The sequence below is a fragment of the Hemitrygon akajei genome, chromosome 4, assembly GCF_048418815.1.
Source record: "Hemitrygon akajei chromosome 4, sHemAka1.3, whole genome shotgun sequence".
Taxonomy (NCBI): Eukaryota; Metazoa; Chordata; class Chondrichthyes; order Myliobatiformes; family Dasyatidae; genus Hemitrygon; species Hemitrygon akajei.
This window is the reverse complement of record NC_133127.1, coordinates 33,199,323-33,224,044: the sequence shown is the minus strand read 5'-3', so window position 1 is coordinate 33,224,044 and position 24,722 is coordinate 33,199,323. Positions and strand designations below refer to the sequence as shown.

The following is a 24,722-nucleotide window of genomic DNA, read 5'->3' as shown; positions in this document are numbered from 1 at the left end:
TCCAGAACAAAAATCAAGTGTTGTGTTGTTTGAGATCAGCCTGATCCAGGTTTGTACATATTTCTGGGTATGAGAAAGTACGTTTCCTCATTCATCAGTGGAATTCTTATTCTCCATAAATTAATTTTGGGTATAAAACTCCCCAAAGATAACACCAACAGCAGCACATCATGCAGAATTCAAGTGCACTGGTGTGAGAAACCACAGTTTCTAATTGCTCAAGGAAATAACCATTTACCTCAAATTGTACTCATTGTCCAGACCTTATTTATACCTTAGATGCTTTATCCCACAAAGCTCAGGATTCAAAATTACTCTCACCTTACCAGCCTCAGGGTAAGTCCAGGCTATGTCTGCTGATAGCTGCCACATCTCACAGATGCAAAAATTGCAGATGCTTGAAACTGGAGCAACAAACAATCTTCTGGGAGAACTCAGCAGGTCATCAGCATCTATGCGGGCATTCCCAACCGGGTGTCCACGCACCCCTCAGTTAATGGTAGGGGTCCGTGGCAAAAGAAAAGGTTGGGAACCCTGGTGGAAAGGAAAGAGCTGGTGATATGTTGGGTTTAAATCCTGTATTGGGACTATTCTAATCAATCCTGATGTAGGGCTTTAACCCAAAACATCTCAGAGTTTCTTGCTCACTGCTGCATTAGGGAACTTATCCAAACTCCATGCTCAGGGAGACAGACTTTATCTAGTATCATTTATCTTTAATGAGATTGCACCATCAGACATATCTCCTCTTTCCTGATTCTATAGGGATCAATCGTCTCAGGCATTGTCACCGGTCTTCCCCCTTCTCACACCAATTTGTCACAGCAGGGCAATGCTTCATTTCCTACCATCTGAGGACCAATGTTTTCGATAAAGCAGTGGTTCATTCGCACTTCCTCTAATCTAGTACACGACATTTAGTGTTCATGATGTGGTCTCTCTGCACTAGAGAGAGCAAATACTGATTGGGCAATTGCTTTGTGGGACACTTTTGTTCAGACTCTATGGGTGACCCATTTGCCTGTTGCTCTATCTCACTCTGATCTCTGTGTCTGTGGCTTCCTTTGCAGTTCTTGTAAGGCTCAGGTTAAGAAGGAGGAACAGCACCTCCTCTTCTGCCAGGTCACATTGCAGACTCTGGGCTCAATATTGAATATTTTCTCTATTTGTAACAGAATTTACCAGTTCTACAGCAGATGATCCATCTGCATATTAGCTTAGTTTTTCTCTCACTGTTACTTTTGGAGATGCTGGGCAGTATTTTACATACGCACCTTTGTTTGTTTTCAATCTTTCTCCAACTCTTCTCATTTTAACTATCAATTCACCTTTCCCTTTCGATCCCTTCTCCACTCTCTCCATAACTTAAACATACACTCAGTGGCCACTTCATCAGCTACACCCATATTCCTGTTTGTTAATGCAAATATCTAATTGACTAATCATGTGGCAGCAACTCACGACATAAAAGCATGCAGAATTGGTCAAGAGGTTCATTTGTTGCTCAAACCAAACATCAGAAGGCACAAGAAATGTGATCCAACTGACTTTGACCATGGAATCATTGTTGATGCCAGATAGGATGGTTTGAGTAGCTCAGAAACTGTTTATCTCTGGGATTTTCACACCCAGCAGGGTCTAGAAATATAGAAACATAGAAAATAGGTGCAGGAGTAGGCCATTCAGCCCTTCGAGCCTGCACTGCCATTCAGTATGATCATGGCTGATCATCCAACTCAGAACCCTGTACCTGCTTTCTCTCCATACCCCCTAATCACTTTAGCCACAAGGGCCATATCTAACTCCCTCTTAAATATAGCCAATGAACCGGCCTCAACTGTTTCCTGTGGCAGAGAATTCCACAGATTCACCACTCACTGTGTGAAGAAGGTTTTTCTCATCTCGGTCCTAAAAGGCTTCCCCTTTATCCTTAAACTGTGACCCCTCGTTCTGGACTTCCCCAACATCGGAAACAATCTTCCTGCATCTAGCCTGTCCAATCCCTTTAGAATTTTATACGTTTCAATAAGATCCCCCCTCAATCTTCTAAATTCCAGTGAGTATAAGCCTAGTTGATCCAGTCTTTCTTCATATGAAAGTCCTGCCATCCCAAGAATCAATCTGGTGAACCTTCTTTGTACTCCCTCTATGGCAAGAATGTCTTTCCTCAGATTAGGGGACCAAAACTGCACATAATACTCCAGCTGTGGTCTCACCAAGGCCTTGTACAACTGCAGTAGAACCTCCCTGCTCCTGTACTCAAATCCTCTTGCTATGAATGCCAATGTACCATTTGCCTTTTTCACCGCCTGCTGTACCTGCATGCCCACTTTCAATGACTGTTGTACAATGACACCCAGGTCTCGTTGCACCTCCCCTTTTCCTAATCGGCCAACATTCAGATAATAATCTGTTTTCCTGTTCTTGCAACCAAAGTGGTAACCTCACATTTATCCACATTAAATTGCATTGCCATGAATTTGCCCACTCACCTAACCTATCCAAGTCACCCTGTATCCTCTTAGCATCCTCCTCACAGCTAACACCGCCGCCCAGCTTTGTGTCATCCGCAAACTTGGAGATGCTGCATTTAATTCCCTCGTCTAAATCATTAATATATATAGTAAACAACTGGGGTCCCAGCACTGAGCCTTGCAGTACCCCACTAGTCACTGGCTGCCAATCGGAAAAGGTCACGTTTACTCCCACTCTTTGCTTCCTGTTTGCCAACCAATTCTCTATCCACATCAATACCATACCCCCAATACCATGTGCTTTAAGTTTGCACACTAATCTCCTGTGTGGGACCTTGTCAAAAGCCTTTTGAAAATCTAAATATACCACATCCACTGGTTCTCCCCTATCCACTCTACTAGTTACATCCTCAAAAAATTCTATAAGATTCATCAGACGAGATTTTCCTTTCACAAATCCATGCTGACTTTGTCCGATGATTTCACCTCTTTCCAAATGTGCTGCTATCTCATCTTTAATAACTGACTTTAGCATTTTCCCCACCACCGATGTCAGGCTAACCAGTCTATAATTCCCCGGTTTCTCTCTCCCTCCTTTTTTAAAAAGTGTGGTTACATTAGCCACCCTCCAATCCTCAGGAACTAATCCAGAATCTCAGGAGTTTTGAAAAATTATCACTAATGCATCCACTATTTCTTGGGCTACTTCCTTAAGCACTCTGGGATGCAGACCATCTGGCCCTGGGGATTTATCTGCCTTTAATCCCTTCAATTTACTTAACACCACTTCCCTACTAACATGTATTTCCCTCAGTTCCTCCATCTCACTAGACCCTCGGTCCCTTACTATTTCCGGAAGATTATTTATGTCCTCCTTAGTGAAGACAGAACCAAAGTAGTTATTCAATTGGTCTGCCATGTCTTTGTTTCCCATGATCAATTCACCTGTTTCTGACTGTAAGGGACCTACATTTGTCTTAACTAATCTTTTTCTTTTCACATATCTATGAAAGCTTTTACAGTCAGTTTTTATGTTCCCTGCCAGCTTTCTCTCATAATCTTTTTTCCCTTTCCTAATTAAGCCCTTTGTCCTCCTCTGCTGGACTCTGAATTTCTCCCAGTCCTCAGGTGTGCCGCTTTTTCTGGCTAATTTGTATGTTTCTTCCTTGGAATTGATACTATCCCTAATTTCCCTTGTCAGCCATGGGTGCACTACCTTCCCTGGTTTATTCTTTTACCAAACTGGGATGAACACTTGTTGTAGTTCATCCATGCTATCTCTCTTCCTGCCATCATGGACATTTACACTACACGCTGCATCCGCAAAGGAAACAGCATTATGAAGGACCCCATGCACCCCTCATACAATCTCTTCTCCCTCCTGCCGTCTGGGAAAAGGCTCCGAAACATTCGGGCTCTCACGACCAGACTATATAACAGTTTCTTCCCCCAAGCTATCAGACTCCTCAATACCCGAAGCCTGGACTGACACCTTGCCCTACCGTCCTGTTTATTATTTATTGTAATGCCTGCACTGTTTTTGTGCACTTTATGCAGTCCAGTGTAGGTCTGTAGTCTAGTATAGCTTTCTCTGTGCTTCTTTTATTACGTAGTTCAATCTAGTTTTTTGTACTGTGTCATGTAAACCATGGTCCTGAAAAACGTTGTCTCATTTTTACTATGCACTGTACCAGCAGTTATAGTCAGAATGACAATAAAAGTTGACTTGACTTGAAATGCTTGCCATTGCATATCCACTGTCAACCCTTTAAGTATCATTTGCCAGTCTATCTTAGTTAATTCATGTCTCATACCTTCAAAGTTATCCTTCTTTAAGTTCAGAACCTTTGTTTCTGAATTAACTATGTCACTCTCCATCTTAATGAAGAATTCCACCATATTATGGTCACTCTTACCCAAGGGGCCTCGCACGACAAGATTGCTAACTAACCCTTCCTCATTGCTCAATACCCAATCTAGAATGGCCTGCTCTCTAGTTGGTTCCTCGACATGTTGGTTCAGAAAACCATCCCGCATACATTCCAAGAAATCCTCTTCCTCAGCACCCTTACCAATTTGGTTCACCCAGTCTATATGTAGATTGAAGTCACCCATTATAACTACTGTTCCTTTATTGCACGCATTTCTAATTTCCTGTTTAATGCCATCCCCAACATCACTTCTACTGTTGGGTGGCCTGTACACAACTCCCACCAGCGTTTTCTGCCCCTTAGTGTTATGCAGCTCTACCCATATCAATTCCACATCCTCCAGGCTAATGTCCTTCCTTTCTATTGTGTTAATCTCCTCTCTAACCAGCAACGCTACCCGACCTCCTTTTCTTTCCTGTCTATCCCTCCTGAATATTGAATATCCCTGGATGTTGAGCTCCCATCCTTGGTCACCCTGGAGCCATGTCTCTGTGATCCCAACTATATCATATTCATTAATAACTATCTGCACATTCAATTCATCCACCTTGTTACGAATGCTCCTCGCATTGACACACAAAGCCTTCAGGCTTGTTTTTACAACATTCTTAGCCCTTATACAATTATGTTGAAAAGTGGCATTTTTTGATTTTTGCCCTGGATTTGCCTGCCTGCCACTTTTACTTTTCACATTACTACTTTTTGCTTCTGCCCTCATTTTACACCCCTCTGTCTCTCTGCACTTGTTCTCATCCCCCTGCCACATTAGTTTAAAGCCTCCTGAACAGCAGTAGCAAACGCTCCCCCTAGGACATTGGTTCCAGTCCAGACCAGGTGCAGACCGTCGAGAGTTTAAACATAATGGTGCAAAATACAAAAAAATCCTGTGAACGATAGTTCTGTGGGCAAAAGTGCCTTGTTAATTGGAGAGGTCAGAGGAGACTGGCCAGACTAGTTCAACTTGGCAGGAAGGCAACAGTAACACAAATAACCACGTGTTACATCAGTGGTGTGCAGAAGGCATCTCTGAATGTGCAACACATCGCACTTTGAAGTGGATGGGCTACAGCAGCAGAAGAACACAAACATGTACAGGACATACTAATAAAGTGGCTACTGAGGTTAGCTTGTTTTCTCTTTTTCTCTGTTCTGGTAACAGGTCTTCAACGTGAAATATTAACTCCATGAGACTATAAGACGAATAGCAGGAGCAGGATTAGATCATTAGGCCCATTGAGTCTACTTTACCATTCTATCATGGGCTGATTTGTTTTCCCTCTCAACTCCACTCTCCTGCCTTCTCCCCGTAACCTTTGATGCTATTCCTAATTAAGGACCTCCATTTTAAGTATACCCAATGACTTGACTTCCACAGCCATCTGAGGTGATGAATTCCACAGATTCACCACCCTCTGGCTAAAGAAATTCCTCCTCATCTCTGTCTGCAGAGGGATGCCCCTTTATTCTGAGACAGTGCTCTCTGATCCTATGCCACTATTGAAAACATCCTCTCCATGTCGTTTCTATCTAGGTTTCAATATTTGTTGGGTTTCGATGAGATTCCCATTCATTCTTCTGAACTCCAGTGTGTATATGCACAGAGTCATCAAACACTCCTCATACATTAACCCTTTCATTCCCTATCCAAAACCAGCATATCTTTTCAGAAAGAAAACTCTGTTTCTCTTTGCTAAAAATCTTTTTTTTTTTGTAATTTCTTTTTCTTCTGCTCATAGGAGCAGAGAGGGACTTTTGCATGGTTCCTCAAAGCACTGGCGCTCAATGACCCTCCCCCTCATGTCTTTACAAAGACCTTCCAGGCCACTTCTCGCCAGGAGCAGTTGGTTTTAACCCTGACAGAGGATGATATCCATTGTCCCCTTTCACGATGTGCATACCTCCACCAGACACTTCATCAACAGCTTAAGAAGTCTTTCTGACCATCTCCTGAGAATGTTATCCCATCCATTTCACAATCAGAATACTTAAGGGCAAACTACATAACAAGTCATTTTATCCTATGTGATAGGAAAAGTTCTAGAAATAATGACTGCGAATAGAATTGGTAGTGATGTGGATTAATTACAGAGAGCCCGCATATAGTTGTAAACTATGCCAACTAACATTAAAGTTCTTTGATTAAACAAAAACAGAAAGAGTCAATGACAGAAATTAGTCTGATGTGATATAAACGGATTTACTAATTTTTTTTATAAGGTGTCACAGTGAAGACTCCATGCAAATTGAAGGCTGTATAATAAAGGATGTCACAATGTTGTGCAAGTAAAAGAAGGCAAAGATTAGTTGTGAAAGATATCTGAAAAGACAAGACAGGAAAGGCAGAGATTAGCAAATGACTACCATTCTCAAAGAATATTTTAATGATCTGGGTTTGGCTTTGACCACACAGTGCACAATTTCCACATAACACTTGACAGAAAATCTACAGGAGTGCAGTAACAGAGGAATAGGATAGTGGAGTGGATTCATAGGTGGCAGCTGAGACATTTTCAGTTTTACATTTTGGTAGTTTGAATGAGGAGAGGCATAAGGGCACAGTTCTAAAACGGGTGCAAGAAACATAGAAACATAGAAAATAGGTGCAGGAGTAGGCCATTCGGCCCTTTGAGCCTGCACCGCCATTCAGTATGATCACGGCTGATCATCCAACTCAGAACCCTGTACCTGCTTTCTCTCCATACCCCCGATCCCTTTAGCCACAAGGGCCATATCTAACTTCCTCTTAAATGTAGCCAATGAACCGGTCTCAATTGTTTCCTGTGGCAGAGAATTCCACAGATTCACCACTCTCTGTGTGAAGAAGTTTTTCCTCATCTCGGTCCTAAAAGGCCTCCCCTTTATCCTTAAACTGTGACCCCTCATTCTGGACTTCCCCAACATCGGAAACAATCTTCCTGAATCTAGCCTGTCCAATCCCTTTAGAATTTTATATGTTTCAGTAAGATCCCCCCTCAGTCTTCTAAATTCCAGTGAGAATAAGCCTAGTCGATCCAGTCTTTCTTCATATGAAAGTCCTGCCATCCCAGGAATCAATCTGGTGAACCTTCTCTGTACTCCCTCTATGGCAAGAATGTCTTTCCTCAGATTAGGGGACCAAAACTGCACACAATACTCCAGCTGTCGTCTCACCAAGGCCTTGTACAACTGCAGTAGAACCTCCCTGCTCCTGTACTCAAATCCTTTTGCTATGAATGCCAACATACCATTTGCCTTTTTCACCGCCTGCTGTACCTGCATGCCCACCTTCAATGACTGGTGTACAATGACACCCAGGTCTCGTTGTATCTCCCCTTTTCCTAATCGGCCACCGTTCAGATAATAATCTGTTTTCCTGTTCTTGCAACCAAAGTGGTAACCTCACATTTATACACATTAAATTGCATTGCCATGAATTTGCCCACTCACCTAACCTATCCAAGTCACCCTGTATCCTCTTAGCATCCTCCTCACAGCTAACACCGCCGCCCAGCTTCGTGTCATCCGCAAACTTGGAGATGCTGCATTTAATTCCCTCGTCTAAATCATTAATATATATAGTAAACAACTGGGGTCCCAGCACTGAGCCTTGCGGTACCCCACTAGTCACTGGCTGCCAATCGGAAAAGGTCACGTTTACTCCCACTCTTTGCTTCCTGTTTGCCAACCAATTCTCTATCCACATCAATACCATACCCCCAATACCGTGTGCTTTAAGTTTGCACACTAATCTCCTGTGTGGGACCTTGTCAAAAGCCTTTTGAAAATCTAAATATACCACATCCACTGGTTCTCCCCTATCCACTCTACTAGTTACATCCTCAAAAAATTCTATAAGATTCATCAGACGAGATTTTCCTTTCACAAATCCATGCTGACTTTGTCCGATGATTTCACCTCTTTCCAAATGTGCTGTTATCACATCTTTGATAACCAACTCTAGCATTTTCCCCACCACCGATGTCAGACTAACCAGTCTATAATTCCCCGGTTTCTCTCTCCCTCCTTTTTTAAAAAGTGGGGTTACGTTAGCCACCCTCCAATCCTCAGGAATTAATCCAGAATCTCAGGAGTTTTGAAAAATTATCACTAATGCATCCACTATTTCTTGGGCTATTTCCTTAAGCACTCTGGGATGCAGACCATCTGGCCCTGGGGATTTATCTGCCTTTAATCCCTTCAATTTACCTAACACCACTTCCCTACTAACATGTATTTCCCTCAGTTCCTCCATCTCAATAGACCCTCGGTCCTCTACTATTTCCGGAAGATTATTTATGTCCTCCTTAGTGAAGACAGAACTAAGGTAGTTATTCAATTGGTCTGCCATGTCTTTGTTTCCCATGATCAATTCACTTGTTTCTGACTGTAAGGGACCTACATTTGTCTTAGCTAATCTTTTTCTTTTCACATATCTATGAAAGCTTTTACAGTCAGTTTTTATGTTCCCTGCCAGCTTTCTCTCATAATCTTTTTTCCCTTTCCTAATTAAGCCCTTTGTCCTCCTCTGCTGGACTCTGAATTTCTCCCAGTCCTCAGGTGTGCCACTTTTTCTGGCTAATTTGTATGTTTCTTCCTTGGAATTGATACTATCCCTAATTTCCCTTGTCAGCCATGGGTGCACTACCTTCCCTGGTTTATTCTTTTGCCAAACTGGGATGAACAATTGTTGTAGTTCATCCATGCGATCTTTAGAACAGTAAATCCTGGGGACATGAATGCATATTTCACTAAAAAAGGCAGGCCAGGCTAGGAAAGCAGTTAAAATACATGTCTAATATAAAGACAGCAAGGGAATCCAGATGAATTAATCAAGGTTCAGCAATAAATTGAGCATTACATCAGTGTATAATGGGTTGTACATTGCAATATTTTTACCTTCTTCCTTTACAATCCTGGGAAGAAAGCCATCCATCATTAGGAAATTGTTACCCTTCAATGCAGTTAATTTCTCCACTTCTGTCATTTGGCTTCTGTTAATCTTGATGGGTTCTTTCAATATGTTTTGCCTCAGGCTGTTCAGGATGTTATTCTCTTCCTTTGATATTTTACAGAACACCTAATTCCTGATGAACTTTCACACTTGAGATTGTTAATTTTTTAAAATCATGAATAGGAAAGCAAATCTAGATCACTGGACATTTTAAATACAAAAATTAAAAACATAACAAACTGGAAATACTATGGTATGAAAGGTCATACTGAACTATGATATTTCAGTTTGATGACATTTCATCATTAATTCTGTTTATCTCTGCACAAACTGACTCCTAGCTTTTCTCAGGAGTTCCAGCATTTGCAGTTTTGTTTTTGCTTTTCAGATTCAAATACTGTATCAAATTAAACTCATATAAGAATATAAATGAAAACATATTTTTGTCACTGGTTAGTGGTGTAATAAATTGATGCATCTGTTGGGAAAATTAGCTATACACAGATCATAACAGATAGAAAACAAATATAACATTAGAGAACTGAGGACACGTAACACGTTCTTGGTCTGTGTTGAGTCACACTTGGTCACACAAATCCTCCAAAAACGGGAATGGTGCTTATAATGGAACACACCTAATTTTCAGATATTTAACACTTAACCATAGTCAAGTACACCCAGGTAAAAGCTCATAAACATCTTTCTAAAATCACGTGCAAAGAGAAAGCAACAGCATTATAAGAGTAGAGTTGCAGAACTGAGACATTGCTACATCCAGTAACATAACTATACTCTGTGAAGTGCTTGCCAACTGACCTTTGTCCACTGGGCTACACTGAAATTCAGGCCAGATTAAAGCCTGCTTCTTCTGATGCTTGAATTGTCTTTTTTTTCTCATTAGTTTGCAATTTAATGATTAAAGCTAGGTTTTGTTTGTCACATGCACATCGAAACATCAAATCATACAGTGCACTTATTCATTTGCATCAGCGACCAACACAGTCCACAGCTTTGCTGGCAGCAGCTAAAATAACACGCCCACAATTTACTAGCCCTAATCCATACGTCTTTTTGGACTGTGGGTGGTAACCAGAGCACCTGGAGGAAACCCGTGCAATCACAGGGTGAACATGCAAACTCCTGACAGACAGCGGCAGGAATCAAACTCTAATCAGTGATCACTGGCGCAGTCAATCGATTACACGAACCGCTGTGCTACAGTGCCACTCGTCTACCTTGATATGTTCCTCTGTGCTCTAAGAATAAATTTATGGATAGTGGATCAAATGATCTGTTTCTATCCATTGTTTCCACACTAGCTATCTTACATCTATACTAACTGCATTTTCCAGCACTCCTTGTGCCAGACCTTGCAGATCTTCAGAAATTTAAAACGTTTCTGAGGAATATAGGGTAGCAAGAAAGGAGCTTAAGAAGGAGCTGAGGAGAGCAAGAAGGGGGCATGAGAAGGCCTAGATGAGTAGGGTAAAGGAAAACCCCAAGGTATTCTTCAATTATGTGAAGAACAAAGATAGGACCGATTAGAGATAAAAGTGGGAAGATGTGCCTGGAGGCTGTGGAAGTGAGCGAGGTCCTCAATGAATACTTCTCTTCGGTATTCACCAATGAGAAGGAACTTGATGACGGTGAGGAGAATATGAGTGAGGTTGATGTTCTGGAGCATGTTGATATTAAGGGAGAGGAGGTGTTGGAGTTGTTAAAATACATTAGGATGGATAAGTCCCCGGGTCCTGATGGAATATTCCCCAGGCTGCTCCACGAGGCAAGGGAAGAGATTGCTGAGACTCTGGCTAGGATCTTTATGTCCTTATTGTCCACGGAAATGGTACCGGAGGATTGGAGGGAGGCAAATGTTGTCCCCTTGTTCAAAAAAGGTAGTAGGGATAATCCGGGTAATTATAGACCAGTGAGCCTTATGTCTCTGGTGAGAAAGCTGTTGGAAAAGATTCTTATAGATAGTATCTATGGGCATTTAGAGAATCATGGTCTGATCAGGGGCAGTCAGCATGGCTTTGTGAAGGGCAGATCGTGTCTAACAAGCCTGATAGAGTTCTTTGAGGAGGTGACCAGGCATATAGATGAGGGTAGTGCAGTGGATGTGATCTACATGGATTTTAGTAAGGCATTTGACAAGGTACCACATGGTAGGCTTATTCAGAAAGTCAGAAGGCATGGGATCCAGGGAAGTTTGGCCAGGTGGATTCAGAATAGGCTTGCCTGCAGAAAGCAGAGAGTCGTGGTGGTGGGAGTACATTTGGATTGGAGGGTTGTGACTAGTGGTGTCCCACAAGGATCGGTTCTGGGACCTCTACTTTTTGTGATTTTTATTAACGACCTGGATGTGGGGGTAGAAGGGTGGGTTGGCAAGTTTGCAGAGGACACAAAGGTTGGTGGTGTTGTGGATAGTGTTGAGGATTGTCGAAGATTGCAGAGAGACATTGATAGGATGTGGAAGTGGGCTGAGAAGTGGCAGATGGAGTTCAACCCAGAGAAGTGTGAGGTGGTACACTATGGAAAGACAAACTCCAAGGCAGAGTACAAAGTAAATGGCAGGATACTTGGGAGTGTGGAGGAGCAGAGGGATCTGGGGGTACATGTCCACAGATCCCTGAAAGTTGCCTCACAGGTAGATAGGATAGTTAAGAAAGCTTATGGAGTGTTAGCTTTCATAAGCCGAGGGATATTTAAGAGTTGCGGGGTAATGATGCAGCTCTATAAACCTCTGGTTAGGCCACACTTGGAGTACTGTGTCCAATATAGGAAGGATGTGGAAGCATTGGAAAAGGTACAGAGGAGATTTACCAGGATGCTGCCTGGTTTAGAGAGTAAGCATTATGATCAGAGATTAAGGGAGCTAGGGCTTTTCTCTCTGGAGAGAAGGAGGATGAGAGGAGACATGATAGAGGTATACAAGATATTAAGAGGAATAGATAGAGTGGACAGTCAGCGCCTCTTCCCCAGGGCACCACTGCTCAATACAAGAGGACATGGCTTTAAGATAAGGGGTGGAAAATTCAAGGGAGATATTAGAGGAAGGTTTTTTACTCAGAGAGTGGTTGGTGCGTGGAATGCACTGCCTGAGTCAGTGGTGGAGGCAGATACGTTAGTGGAATTTAAGAGACTGCTAGACAGGTATTTGGAGGAATTTAAGGTGGAGGGTTATATGGGAGGCAGGGTTTAAGTGTCAGCACAACATTGTGGGCCAAAGGGCCTGTACTGTGCTGTATTGTTCTATGTTCTATGATGTGGAGTCCAGGCCAATTTTGCAAAACATTGTCAAAGTAATCCAATATGGTATTTTCCTTAGAATTTGGATATCACCATATCTTGCAAACAAAAGCACTGACAATTATTAATTTTGATGCCTTTTCATATTTTCTGTGCAGATAGATATGTATATGAAAATTCTACTGCAAAAAAGAGAGAAGCTGTTAAAGAGAAGGAGGATAAAAGGTGAATGATTCACTGATGAAAGCCTGCCATAGATGATTCTTCACGAATGCCCTCACAATAAATGTCACCTGTCATTTCTTTTGTTTCAATATCATCTTGTCTCTTTCTGCTGTGAAGATTGAGCTCGTTATGGATGACACACAATTCCACAGAGGGTAACATCCACCTGACACACAATTCAGCATTTGCAACTCATCAGTGTTGGGAGAGGCTCGCCTATCACTTCCATTCTCATCAAAGCACCCCTTATGAAGAAGTGCCAGGACGGTAATAGAGATGGGTGCACTTACTCAAAGTTACCCCACAAGTTGATAGGGTTGTTAAGAGGGTGTGTTGGCTTTCTTTAGTCAGGGGATTGAGTTCAAGAGTACAAGGTAATGTTGCACCTCTATAAAACCCTGGTGAGACCACACTTGGAATATTGCATTCAGTTCTGGTCACCTCATTAGAGGAAGAATGTGGCAACTTTAGAGAGGGTTTACCAGGATGCTGCATGGACTAGAGGGCATGTCTTGTGAGGATAGGTTGACTGAGCGAGGCTTTTTTTCCTATGGAGTGAAAGAGGATGAGCAGTGACTTGATAGGGGTGTACAAGTTGATAAAAGGCATAGATAGAGTGGATAACTAGAGATTGTTTTCTCCCAGGGTGGAAATGGCTAATACAAGGGGGTGTATTTTAAGATAATTCAAGGAAAGAGGTAAGTTTTTTTCACAAACAGTGTAGTGGATGTGTGGGTGGGGGGGGGGGGGGGAGTGGTAGAGGCAGATACATTAGGGGCATTTAAGAAGCTCTTCAATGAGAACACAGATGATAGGAAAATGGAGTGCTATGTAGAAGGGTATGGTTAAATTGATCTTAGAGTAGGTTAATAGAAACATAGAAAACCTACAGCACAATACAGGCCCTTCGGCCCACAAAGTTGTGCTGAACATGTCCCTACCTCTGAAATTACTAGGCTTACCCATAGCCCTCTATTTTACTAAGCTCCATGTACCTATATAAAAGCCTCTTAAAAGACCTTATCGTATCCGCCTCCATCACCATTGCCAGCAGCCCATTCCACGCACTCACCACTCTCTGAGTAAAAAACTTACCCCGAAAGGTTAAAGGTTTGAAAGCGCCATGGTTTTCAAGGGATATTAGAAACTTGGTTCGAAAAAAGAGGGATGTCTACAATAGATATAGGCAGCATGGAGTAAAGGAATTGCTCGAGGAATATAAAGAATGTAAAAGGAAACTTAAGAAAGAGATTAGAAAAGCTAAAAGAAGTTACGAGTTTGGTTTGGCAAATAAGGTGGAAGTAAATCCGAAAGGCTTCTACAGTTATATTAAAAGCAAGAGGATAGTGAGGGATAAAATTGGTCCCTTAGAGAATCAGGGTGGTCAGCTATGTGTGGAGCCGAGGGAGATGGGAGAGATTTTGAACGATTTCTTCTCTTCGGTATTCACTAAGGAGAAGGATATTGAATGGTGTAAGGTGTGGGAAACAAGTAAGGAAGTTATGGAACCTATGACAATTAAAGAGGTGGAAGTACTGGCGCTTTTAAGAAATTTAAAAGTGGATAAATCTCCGGGTCCTGACCGGATATTCCCCAGGACCTTGAGGGAAGTTTGTGTAGAGATAGCAGGAGCTCTGACGGAGATCTTTCAGATGTCATTAGAAACAGGGATTGTGCCGGAGGATTGGCGTATTGCTCATGTGGTTCCATTGTTTAAAAAGGGTTCTAGAAGTAAGCCTGGCAATTATAGACCTGTCAGTTTGACATCAGTGATGGGTAAATTAATGGAAAGTATTCTTAGAGATAGTATTTATAATTATCTGGATAGACAGGATCTGATTAGGAGTAGCCAGCATGGATTTGTGCGTGGAAGGTCATGTTTGACAAACCTTATTGAATTTTTTGAAGTAGTTACGAGGAATGTTGACGAGGGTAAGGCAGTGGATGTAGTCTATATGGACTTCAGCAAGGCCTTTGACAAAGTTCCACATGGAAGGTTAGTTAAGAAGGTTCAGTCGTTAGGTATTAATGCTGGAGTAATAAAATGGATTCAACAGTGGCTAGATGGGAGATGCCAGAGAGTAGTGGTGGATAATTGTTTATCGGGATGGAGGCCGGTGACTAGCGGGGTGCCTCAGGGATCTGTTTTGGGCCCAATGTTGTTTGTAATATACATAAATGATCTGGATGATGGGGTGGTAAATTGGATTAGTAAGTATGCTGATGATACTAAGGTAGGAGGTGTTGTGGATAATGAGGTGGGTTTTCAAAGCTTGCAGGGAGATTTATGCCGGTTAGAAGAATGGGCTGAACGTTGGCAGATGGAGTTTAATGCTGAGAAGTGTGAGGTTCTACATTTTGGCAGGAATAATCCAAATAGAACATACAGGGTAAATGGTAGGGCATTGAGGAATGCAGTGGAACAGAGAGATCTAGGAATAACAGTGCATAGTTCCCTGAAGGTGGAGTCTCATGTAGATAGGGTGGTGAAGAAGGCTTTTGGAACGCTGGCCTTTATAAATCAGAGCATTGAGTACAGAAGTTGGGATGTAATGTTAAAATTGTACAAGGCATTGGTAAGGCCAAATTTGGAATATTGTGTACAGTTCTGGTCACCGAATTATAGGAAAGATATCAATAAATTAGAGAGAGTGCAGAGACGATTTACTAGGATGTTACCAGGGTTTCAGCACTTAAGTTACAGAGAAAGGTTGAACAAGTTAGGTCTCTATTCATTGGAGCGTAGAAGGTTGAGGGGGGATTTGATCGAGGTATTTAAAATGTTGAGAGGGATAGATAGAGTTGACGTGAATAGGCTGTTTCCATTGAGAGTAGGGGAGATTCAAACGAGAGGACATGATTTGAGAGTTAGGGGGCAAAAGTTTAAGGGAAACACGAGGGGGTATTTCTTTACTCAGAGAGTGATAGCTGTGTGGAATGAGCTTCCTGTAGAAGTAGTAGAGGCCAGTTCAGTTGTGTCATTTAAGGTAAAATTGGATAGGTATATGGATAGGAAAGGAGTGGAGGGTTATGGGCTGAGTGCGGGTAGGTGGGACTAGGTGAGATTAAGAGTTCGGCACGGACTAGGAGGGCCGGAATGGCCTGTTTCCGTGCTGTGATTGTTATATGGTTATATGGTTATATGGACAACTCCTCTGTACCTACTCCCCAGCACCTTAAGCCTGTGTCCTCTTGTGGCAACCATTTCAGCCCTGGGAAAAAGCCTCTGACTATCCACATGATCAATGCCTCTCATCATCTTGTACACCTCTATCAGGTCACCTCTCATCCTCCTTCACTCCAAGGAGTAAAAAGCTGAGTTCACTCAACCTATTCTCATAATGCATGAGAATGAGGAAGTGAAGGGATGGGTTAGTAAGTTTGCTGATGACACATCCTTGTAAATCTCCTCTGCACCCTTTCTATGGCTTCCACATCCTTCCTGTAGTGAGGCGAACAAAACTGAGCACAGTACTCCAAGTGGGGTCTGACCAGGATCCTATATAGCTGCAACATTACCTCTCGGCTCCTAAATTCAATTCCACAATTGATTAAGGCTAATACACCATATGCCTTCTTAACCACAGAGTCAACCTGCGCAGCTGCTTTGAGTGTCCTATGGACTCGGACCCCAAGATCCCTCTGATCCTTCACACTGCCAAGACTCTTACCATTAATATTGTATTCTGCCATCATATTTGACCTACCAAAATGAACCACTTCACACTTATCTGGGTTGAACTCCATCGCCACTTCTCAGCCCAGTTCTGCATCCTATCAATGTCCCGCTGTAACCTCTGACAGCCTTCCATACTATCCACAACAATTCCAACCTTTGTGTCATCAGCAAACTTACTAACCCATTCCTCCACTTCCTCATCCAGGTCATTTATAAAAATCACGAAAAGTAAGGGTCCCAGAACAGATCCCTGAGGCACTCCACTGGTGACCGACCTCCATGCAGAATATGACCCGTCTACAACCACTATTTGCCTTCTGTGGGCAAGCCAGTTCTGGATCCACAAAGCAATGGCCCCTTGGATCCCAGGCCTCCTTACTTTCTCAATAAGCCTTGCATGGGGTACCTTATCAAATGCCTTGCTGAAATCCATATACACTACATCTACTGCTCTTCCTTCATCAATGTGTTTAGTCACATCCTCAAAAAATTTAATCAGGCTCATAAGGCATGACCTGCCCTTGATAAAGCCATGCTGACTATTCCTAATCATATTATACCTCTTCAAATGTTCATAAATCCTGCCTCTCAGGGTCTTCTCCATCAACTTACCAACCATTGAGATAAGACTCACTGGTCTATAATTTCCTGGTCTATCTCTACTCCCTTTCTTGAATAAAGGAACAACATCCACAACCCTCCAATCCTCCGGAACCTCTCCTGTCCCCATTGATGATGCAAAGATCATCACCAGAGGCTCAGCAATCTCCTCCCTCGTCTCCCACAGTAGCCTGGGGTATATTTCATCCGGTCCCGGCAACTTATCCAACTTGATGTTTTCCAAAAGCTCCAGCACATCCTCTTCCTTAATATCTACATGCTCAAGCTTTTAAGTCAGCTGCAAGTTATCTCTACAATCACTAAGATCCTTTTCCATAGTGAATACTGAAGCAAACTACTGAAGTACCTCTACTATTTCCTTCGGTTCCAGACACACTTTCCCACTGTCACACTTGATAGGTCCTATTCTCTCACGTCTTTTCCTCTTGCTCTTCACATACTTGTAGAATGCCTTGGGGTTTTCCTTAATTCTGCCTGCCAAGGCCTTCTCATGGCCCATTCTGGCTCTCCTAATTTCCTTCTTAAGCTCCTTCCCAGTAGCCTTATAATCTTCTAGATCTCTAACATTACCTAGCTCTCTGAACCTTTTGTAAGCTTTTCTTTTCTTCTTGACTAGATTTGTTACAGCCTTTGTACACCACGGTTCCTGTACCTTACCATAACTACCCTGTCTCATTGGAACGTACCTATACAGAACTCTACACAAATATCCCCTGAATATTTGCCACATTTCTAACATACTTTTCCTTGAGAACATCCTTTTCCAATTTAAGCCTCCAATTTCCTGCCTGATAGCCTCATAATTTCCTTTACTCCAATTAAATGCTTTTTTAACTCGTCTGTTCCTGTCTCTCTCCAGTGCTATTGTAAAAGAGATGGAATTATGATCACTATCTCCAAAATGCTCTCCCACTGTGAGATCTGATACCTGACAAGGTTTATTTCTCAATACCAAATCAAGTACAGCCTCTCCTCTTGTAGACTTACCTACATACTGTGTCAATAGACAATAGACAGTAGGTGCATGAGTAGGCCATTCGGCCCTTCTAGCCAGCACCACCATTCACTGTGATCATGGCTGATCATACACAATCAGTACCCTGTTCCTGCCAAGAAACCTTCCTGAACACACCTAACAAACTCCACCCCATCTAAACCCCTTGTTCTAGGGAGATGCCAATCAATATTTGGGAAATTAACATCTCCCATCACAACAACGCTTATTATTACACCTTTCCAGGATCTGTTTCCCTATCTGCTCCTCAATATACCTGTTACTATTGGGTGGCCTATAAAAAACACCCAGTAAAGTTATTGACCCCTTCCTGTTCCTAACCTCCATCCACAGAGACTCCGTAGACAATCCCTCCATGATGTCCACCTTTTCTGCAGCCGTGACACTATCTCTGATCAACAGTGCCACGCCCCCACCTCTTTTGCCTCCCTCCCTGTCCTTCCTGAAACATCTAAAATCTGGCACTTAAAGTAACCAATCCTGTCCCTGAGCCATCCAAGTCTCTGTAATGGCCACCACATCATATATCCAAGTACTGAACCATGCTCCAAGCTCATCCGCTTTGTTCACAACACTCCTTGCATTAAAATAGACACATCTCAAGCCTTCAGTCTGAGTGTGTCCCTTCTCTATCACCTGCCTATCCTCCCTCTTGCAATGTCTGCAAGCTTTCTCTATATGTCAGCTAACCTCCTCTTCCCCAGTCTCTTCAGTTTGGTTCCCACCCCCCAACAATTCTAGTTTAAACTCTCCCGAGTAGCCTTAGCAAACCTCTCCGCCATGATATTGGTCCCCCTGGGATTCAAGTGCAACCCGTCCTTTTTGTACAGATCACACCTGCCCCAAAAGAGGTCCCAATGATCCAGAAATCTGAATCCCTGCACCCTGCTCCAATCCCTCAGCCACACATTTATCCTCCACCTCATTCTATTCCTATTCTCACTGTCGCGTGGCACAGGCAGTAATCCCGAGATTACTACCTTTGCGGTCCTGCTTCTCAACTTCCTTTCTAACTCCCTGTAGTCTTTTTTCTGGACCTCTTCCCTTTTCCTACCTATGTCATTGGTACCAATATGTACCACGACCTCTGGCTGTTCTCCCTCCCACTGCAGGATATCTTGGACGCAATCTGAAACTTCCCGGACCCTGGCACCTGGGAGGCAAACTACCATCTGAGTTTCTTTCCTGCATCCACAGAATTGCCTGTCTGACCCCTAACTATAGAATCCCCTATCACTACTGCCTTCCTCTTCCTTTCCCTACCCATCTGAGCCACAGGGCCAGACTCTGTGCCAGAGGCACAGCCACTGTTGCTTCCCCCAGCTCGACTGTTCCCCCCCCCCCCCCCACAACAGTACTCAAACAGGAGTACTTATTGTCGAGGGGTACAGCCACAGGGGTACTCTCTAGTACCTGACTCTATTGTTGCCAAAATATCATGAAATGAAGGGCCTGTACTGCACTGTAATATTTTCTTCTGTACCTGAAAGGTTAGGATCATTTGCTCCTTCCCTCATTCGGCAAAATCTTTACAACCTAAGCCAACTGTAGAAACTAAACAGATAGGCAAAAAAATTGATTTTGTTGAGAGTGTCCTAATACTTGCTCTTTCAATCATATTCCCACCTCTATAGCCTTATTGTCTCATTTCATCTGCTGCTGAAACACTTATCCATGCCATTGTTACCTCCAAACATAGATATGCCAATGTACTGTTAAAAAAACCCTCTCATGCCTCTCTCCATAAACCAGAAAACTCACAAGTTCAGCTGCCAGGGTACAAACTTGTACTCAGCCACTTACACCCATCAGTACATTGTTCACTGACCTACAGTATATTGGCTCCATGTTGGGAAACTGCTGAATTTCTAGGTTGTCATCTTGTTTACAAGTCTCTCCATTGCCTTGTCCCTCCCTCCCTCCCTTTCATTGTAATCTCCTTTAAACCTAAACCCTCTGAGATATCTGCTCTACTTGTGGCCTTTTTGAAAATTCCCAAATTTGATAGTCTGATAGTCCTGCTGTTGGCAGCTGGAAGATATCTTGCCAATGTTTCGTAAAGAATTGATTTAGATTTTTGATCTGTGCAATAATTTTAACCTAGATTGTTAGTTAATTTATATATCAGAACCAGGTTATTTATCACTGTCTTATATGTCAAAAAATTTAATATGAGGCAGCAGGACAGTGCAAAGACATAACGTTACCACAAATTACAAAATAAATGAATAGTGCGGAAAAAAATGAATAATGAGGTAGTATTCATGGGTTCAAAAATCTGACAGATGTGAAGAAACTCTGCTTGAGTTACTGAGTGTGGGTCTTTAGGCTCCTGTACCTCTTGCCTGTGTAGAGTAATGTAATTGGTGGAAACATACATTGAGTTGGGGTTCCCTTTCAGAGGCTGGTCTGACCTGATGACATAATTATGTAAAGACCTTTTTGTGTTCAGTTTTTTGGAGCTCCATAAATGAGTTGTACCATTGTTTCTTAAACATAAAACACCTCATGTCATTTTATTAGTGAAAACCTACATTGGTGATCCTTATTCTCAAGGACGATTCCAGAGTTATTGAACATGTTGGCCAATCAGTCACTTAGAAACTGCTGGAGTTTTGGGAGCAAAATGCTGTTGCTTGGTTTGTACAAGCCGAGGCCCAATTTGTACTGCAAGAAAGCACCGCCGACAACACCAAGTTCTACCATGTGGTAGCACTGCTCAGAAAATCCATGGCTGCAAGAGTGTCTACGAGAACACCTGCCTGATGATAAATACTGATCGCTGAAAACTCATCGTTTGGACTTTCGGAATCTGAGTGCGCCCAAACCGTTGCTCTCCATGCACGGCCTTGGTGATATTAAGCCTTCAGAGCTAATAGACCACATGCTCTCTCTCCTGGGAAATCACCATCCTTGGTTTATTTTCATTCAGCAAACGCCTGATCAAGTTTACATAGCCTTCGCTAATGCACCGTGCAGGACTAAAGGAAGCTTGCTAAAATGGCTGATAATCTGTGCCCAGCCAGGCAGAGGTATGTAATTCCTCTTCTTTTCCCTGCCTCAATAAGTAGCAACATAAGCACGCGAAACTAACTAACGCAGGCTATGTTTTTTACCATGCTTGCTTTGGTATGAACACAAGGAAGTGACAACCGCCTTGCAACTTTAACTGTGCCAGCACATCAGAGGTCTGTGAACACCATGGCTTTTGCCTGCCATTGTCATCTACTGTTCATTATGGAGACCCTTTCAGACGATGCTTACTGTGTGGCACGAGTACTCAAATGAGTGTATTGCCAACATCGCTGATTGGTGAGAAGGCAAAGAGTGATGAAACCTTGCTGGAGGTGGCCAATCGTAGCAAGTCTCCCTCCTGAAGGATGGTCTCTTGTTAGCCTCAGAGACTGAAATCACAGGGTCACCAGGGGCTGTGGGAGTTCATGAACGTTCCTTAGATGGCATTGAGCTCATCTGGAAGTGAAGCCTTCTTTTCACCTTTGTTCGCTTGGTGTCTCTAGGTTGTTGCTGTGACACCACTCAACTTATCTCACTCCTGTATACCTCCTGATTGCCATCTGAGATTATACCAACAACAGCACTGAAATCTGCAAATTTATGAATGACATTTGAGCTGTGCGTTAGCCACACAGAGATGAGTTTCGAGAAAGTAGACCAGTGAGCTAACCACACATCCTTGAGGTGCGCCAGTGTTGATTGACAGCAAGGAGGAGGTGTTATTACAAATCTGCACTGGTTGTTGTCTCCTGATGAGTAAGTTAAGAATCCATTTGCAGAGGAAGTTACAAAGGCCTGTGTTCAGAAGCTAGATGATTAATATGATTGAATACCAAGCTGTAATTGTTAAACAACAGCCTGATGTATATTTTGTTGTTGTCTAGTGCTCCAAAGCAGAGTGGAGAATCAGTAAAATTGTGTCCACTGTGGACCTGTTGCAGTGGTAAGCAAATTGCAGTGGGTCCAGATCCTTGCTCAGGCAGACAACTAGCCATAACCAACCTGCACTAAGTTATTAACTGTTATAGACAGGAATAAATATGTACTGAATGAGTACAAGTGTTAAAAAGAGATCCTGATCTGACAGATTATCAATTTTAATCCTTGGAACTCTTGTGCTCTGAACATTTCTATAGAATCCCTTAGGATTCTCCCTCACCTTGTCTGCTCAGACAATCTCATGCCTTCTTTTAGCCCTCCTGATTTCTTTCTTAAGTGTTGTCCTGTGTCTCTTGCACTCTGTAAGCACCTCATTTGTTCCTATCTGCCTATACCTGCAATGCACCTCCTTGTTTTCCTTAACCAGAGCCACAATATGTTTTGAAAACCAAGATTTCCTACACCTGCTATCTCTAACTTTTACTCTGACAGGGACATACAAGCTTTGTACTCTGAAAATGTCATTTCTGAAGGCCTCCCACTTTCCAAGTACAGCTTTGCCAGAAAATAGCCTATTCTAATCCACACTTGATAGATCCTTTCTGATACCATCAAAATTGACCTTTCTCCAATTTAGAATCCCAGCCCATGGAGTAGGCCTGTCTTTTTGCATATTTACTTTGAAACTAATGGCAATGTGATCACTAGATGCAAAGTGTTCCTCCACACAAACTTCTGTCACCTGCCCTGTCTCGTTCCCTAATAGCAGATAAAGTATCGCACACTCTCTTGTCGGAACTTGTATGCACTGTTTAAGAAAACTTTCCTCAACACATTTAATAAATCCTGTGAGACAATATTGTTTTTTTCTCAGAGTCTGAGCTTTTGGAACTCATTGCCCTAAAAGGCAGTGGAAGCAGAGCCCTTCAAAATCTCTAAAGCAGGCATAGATAGATTCCTGATTCGGGGATGAAAGATTTCCACAGGTAGTCAGGAATGCCAAGTTTAGGTCACAATCAAATCAGCTGTGATGTTATTAACTATTGGAGCAGGCCAACAGCCATGTGATGCACTTTTGCACCAAATTCACACGTGTGCTCATATTAAGCTGTCACTCAAAAACAAAAATCACTAGTTAATAGGGTTGGGGATTTTAAGAGATAAGAACAATAAATACTGTAACTGTGGAATAAATAGTTAAAATTTCAGATCAATGACAGTTCATTGAAATATTATAAGTGTAGTAGTTTACAGCTATTTAAAATATACTGCAGAAGGCAGTCATCAAAGAAATTACATTGATTTAAGATTACCCTACATTGTTTCACAGTGTGAAGATTCCCCATTCCTATTCTGACATGTCAGTCCTGGTGGCATGAACAACAATTTCTCTAACTTCCAGTAGTGTCCCCCCCCCCCACCCCCCACCTTCCCTCTTCTTCAATTGTCCACTCTGGCCTCTTACGTCTTCTCACCTATCACCTCCCACGGTGCTCCTCTTCCATCCCTTTCGCCCATGGTCCACTCTCCTCTCCTATCAGGTTCTTTCTCAAGCCCTTTGCCTTTTCCACGTATCACCTCCTAGCTCCTTACTTCATCCCCTCCTCCCCCACCCACCTGGCTTCACCTATCACCTTCCAGCATGTCCTCCTTTCCCTTGCCCAACTTCTAATTCTGGTATCTTCATCCTTCCTTTCCAGTCATGATGAAGGGTCTAAAGCCAAAACGTCAACTGTTTATTCACTCCTATAGATGCTGCCTGACCAGCTGAACTTCTCTAGCATTTTGTGTGTGTTGCTCTGGATTTCCAGTGTCTGCTGAACCTCTTGTGTTGTATGTATAAATTAGATTTTTATTATATCAACCTTCCAAAAAATGTGGAATCCGCTTTGATTATTCTTATTAAAATGTAAGATTCTGATAACAACTACGGTATAATATCATCCTTAAATCCGTTCCTATTACAATTCCCCTGAACTCACCCTATGAGTATCTCTGCAGCAAACTCGGTGTCAGTAGGCAAGTTAGAATTTAATTAGGCAGAATCAACCTCACAGCTTATTTTACTAAGCTGGAGTACGAAGAGTTCAGGAGAGATGAGGGGTTTGGGGAAATTGCTGGAGAAGGGAGGATTAGAAAATGTATTAATCTGTTTTAGTGAAGGAAAGAAATAAAGTATTACAAAAAAAAACAACACACACAAAATGCTGGTGGAACACAGCAGGCCAGGCAGCATCTATAGGGAGAAGCGCTGTCGACGCGTCCCGAAACGTCGACAGCGCTTCTCCCTATAGATGCTGCCTGGCCTGCTGTGTTCCACCAGCATTTTGTGTGTGTTGTTGTTTGAATTTCCAGCATCTGCAGATTTCTTCATGTTTGCACAAAAAAAACCTCAGAGTACTTTAGGTAAATGGCTGCAGTTACTGTAAGTTAATTACCTGGGACAATTCAGAATCAGAATCAGGTTTATTATTACCAGCATGTGACCTGAAATTTGTTAACTTAGCAGCAGCAGTTCAATACAATACATAATCTAGTAGAGAGAAAAATAATAATAATAATAATAATAAATAAAATATAACATAATAATAAATAAACAAGTAAATCAATTATGTATATTAAATAGATTGTTTTAAATGTGCAACAACAGAAATACTGTATATTAAAAAAAGTGTATTGCCCAAAGCTTCAATGTCCATTTAGG

General features: G+C 42.4%; 1 protein-coding gene across 1 annotated transcript in view; it reads left to right on the top strand.

The window, feature by feature from the left end:
• LOC140725900 (uncharacterized) overlaps positions 1 to 24,722 on the top strand; it is a 55,835-nt gene that overhangs the window by 21,886 nt on the left and 9,227 nt on the right. The window contains exon 4 of the mRNA XM_073041837.1: positions 12,743 to 12,809. Coding sequence (XP_072897938.1) covers positions 12,743 to 12,809 — 67 coding nt within the window. The remainder of the gene's footprint in view (positions 1 to 12,742; positions 12,810 to 24,722) is intronic.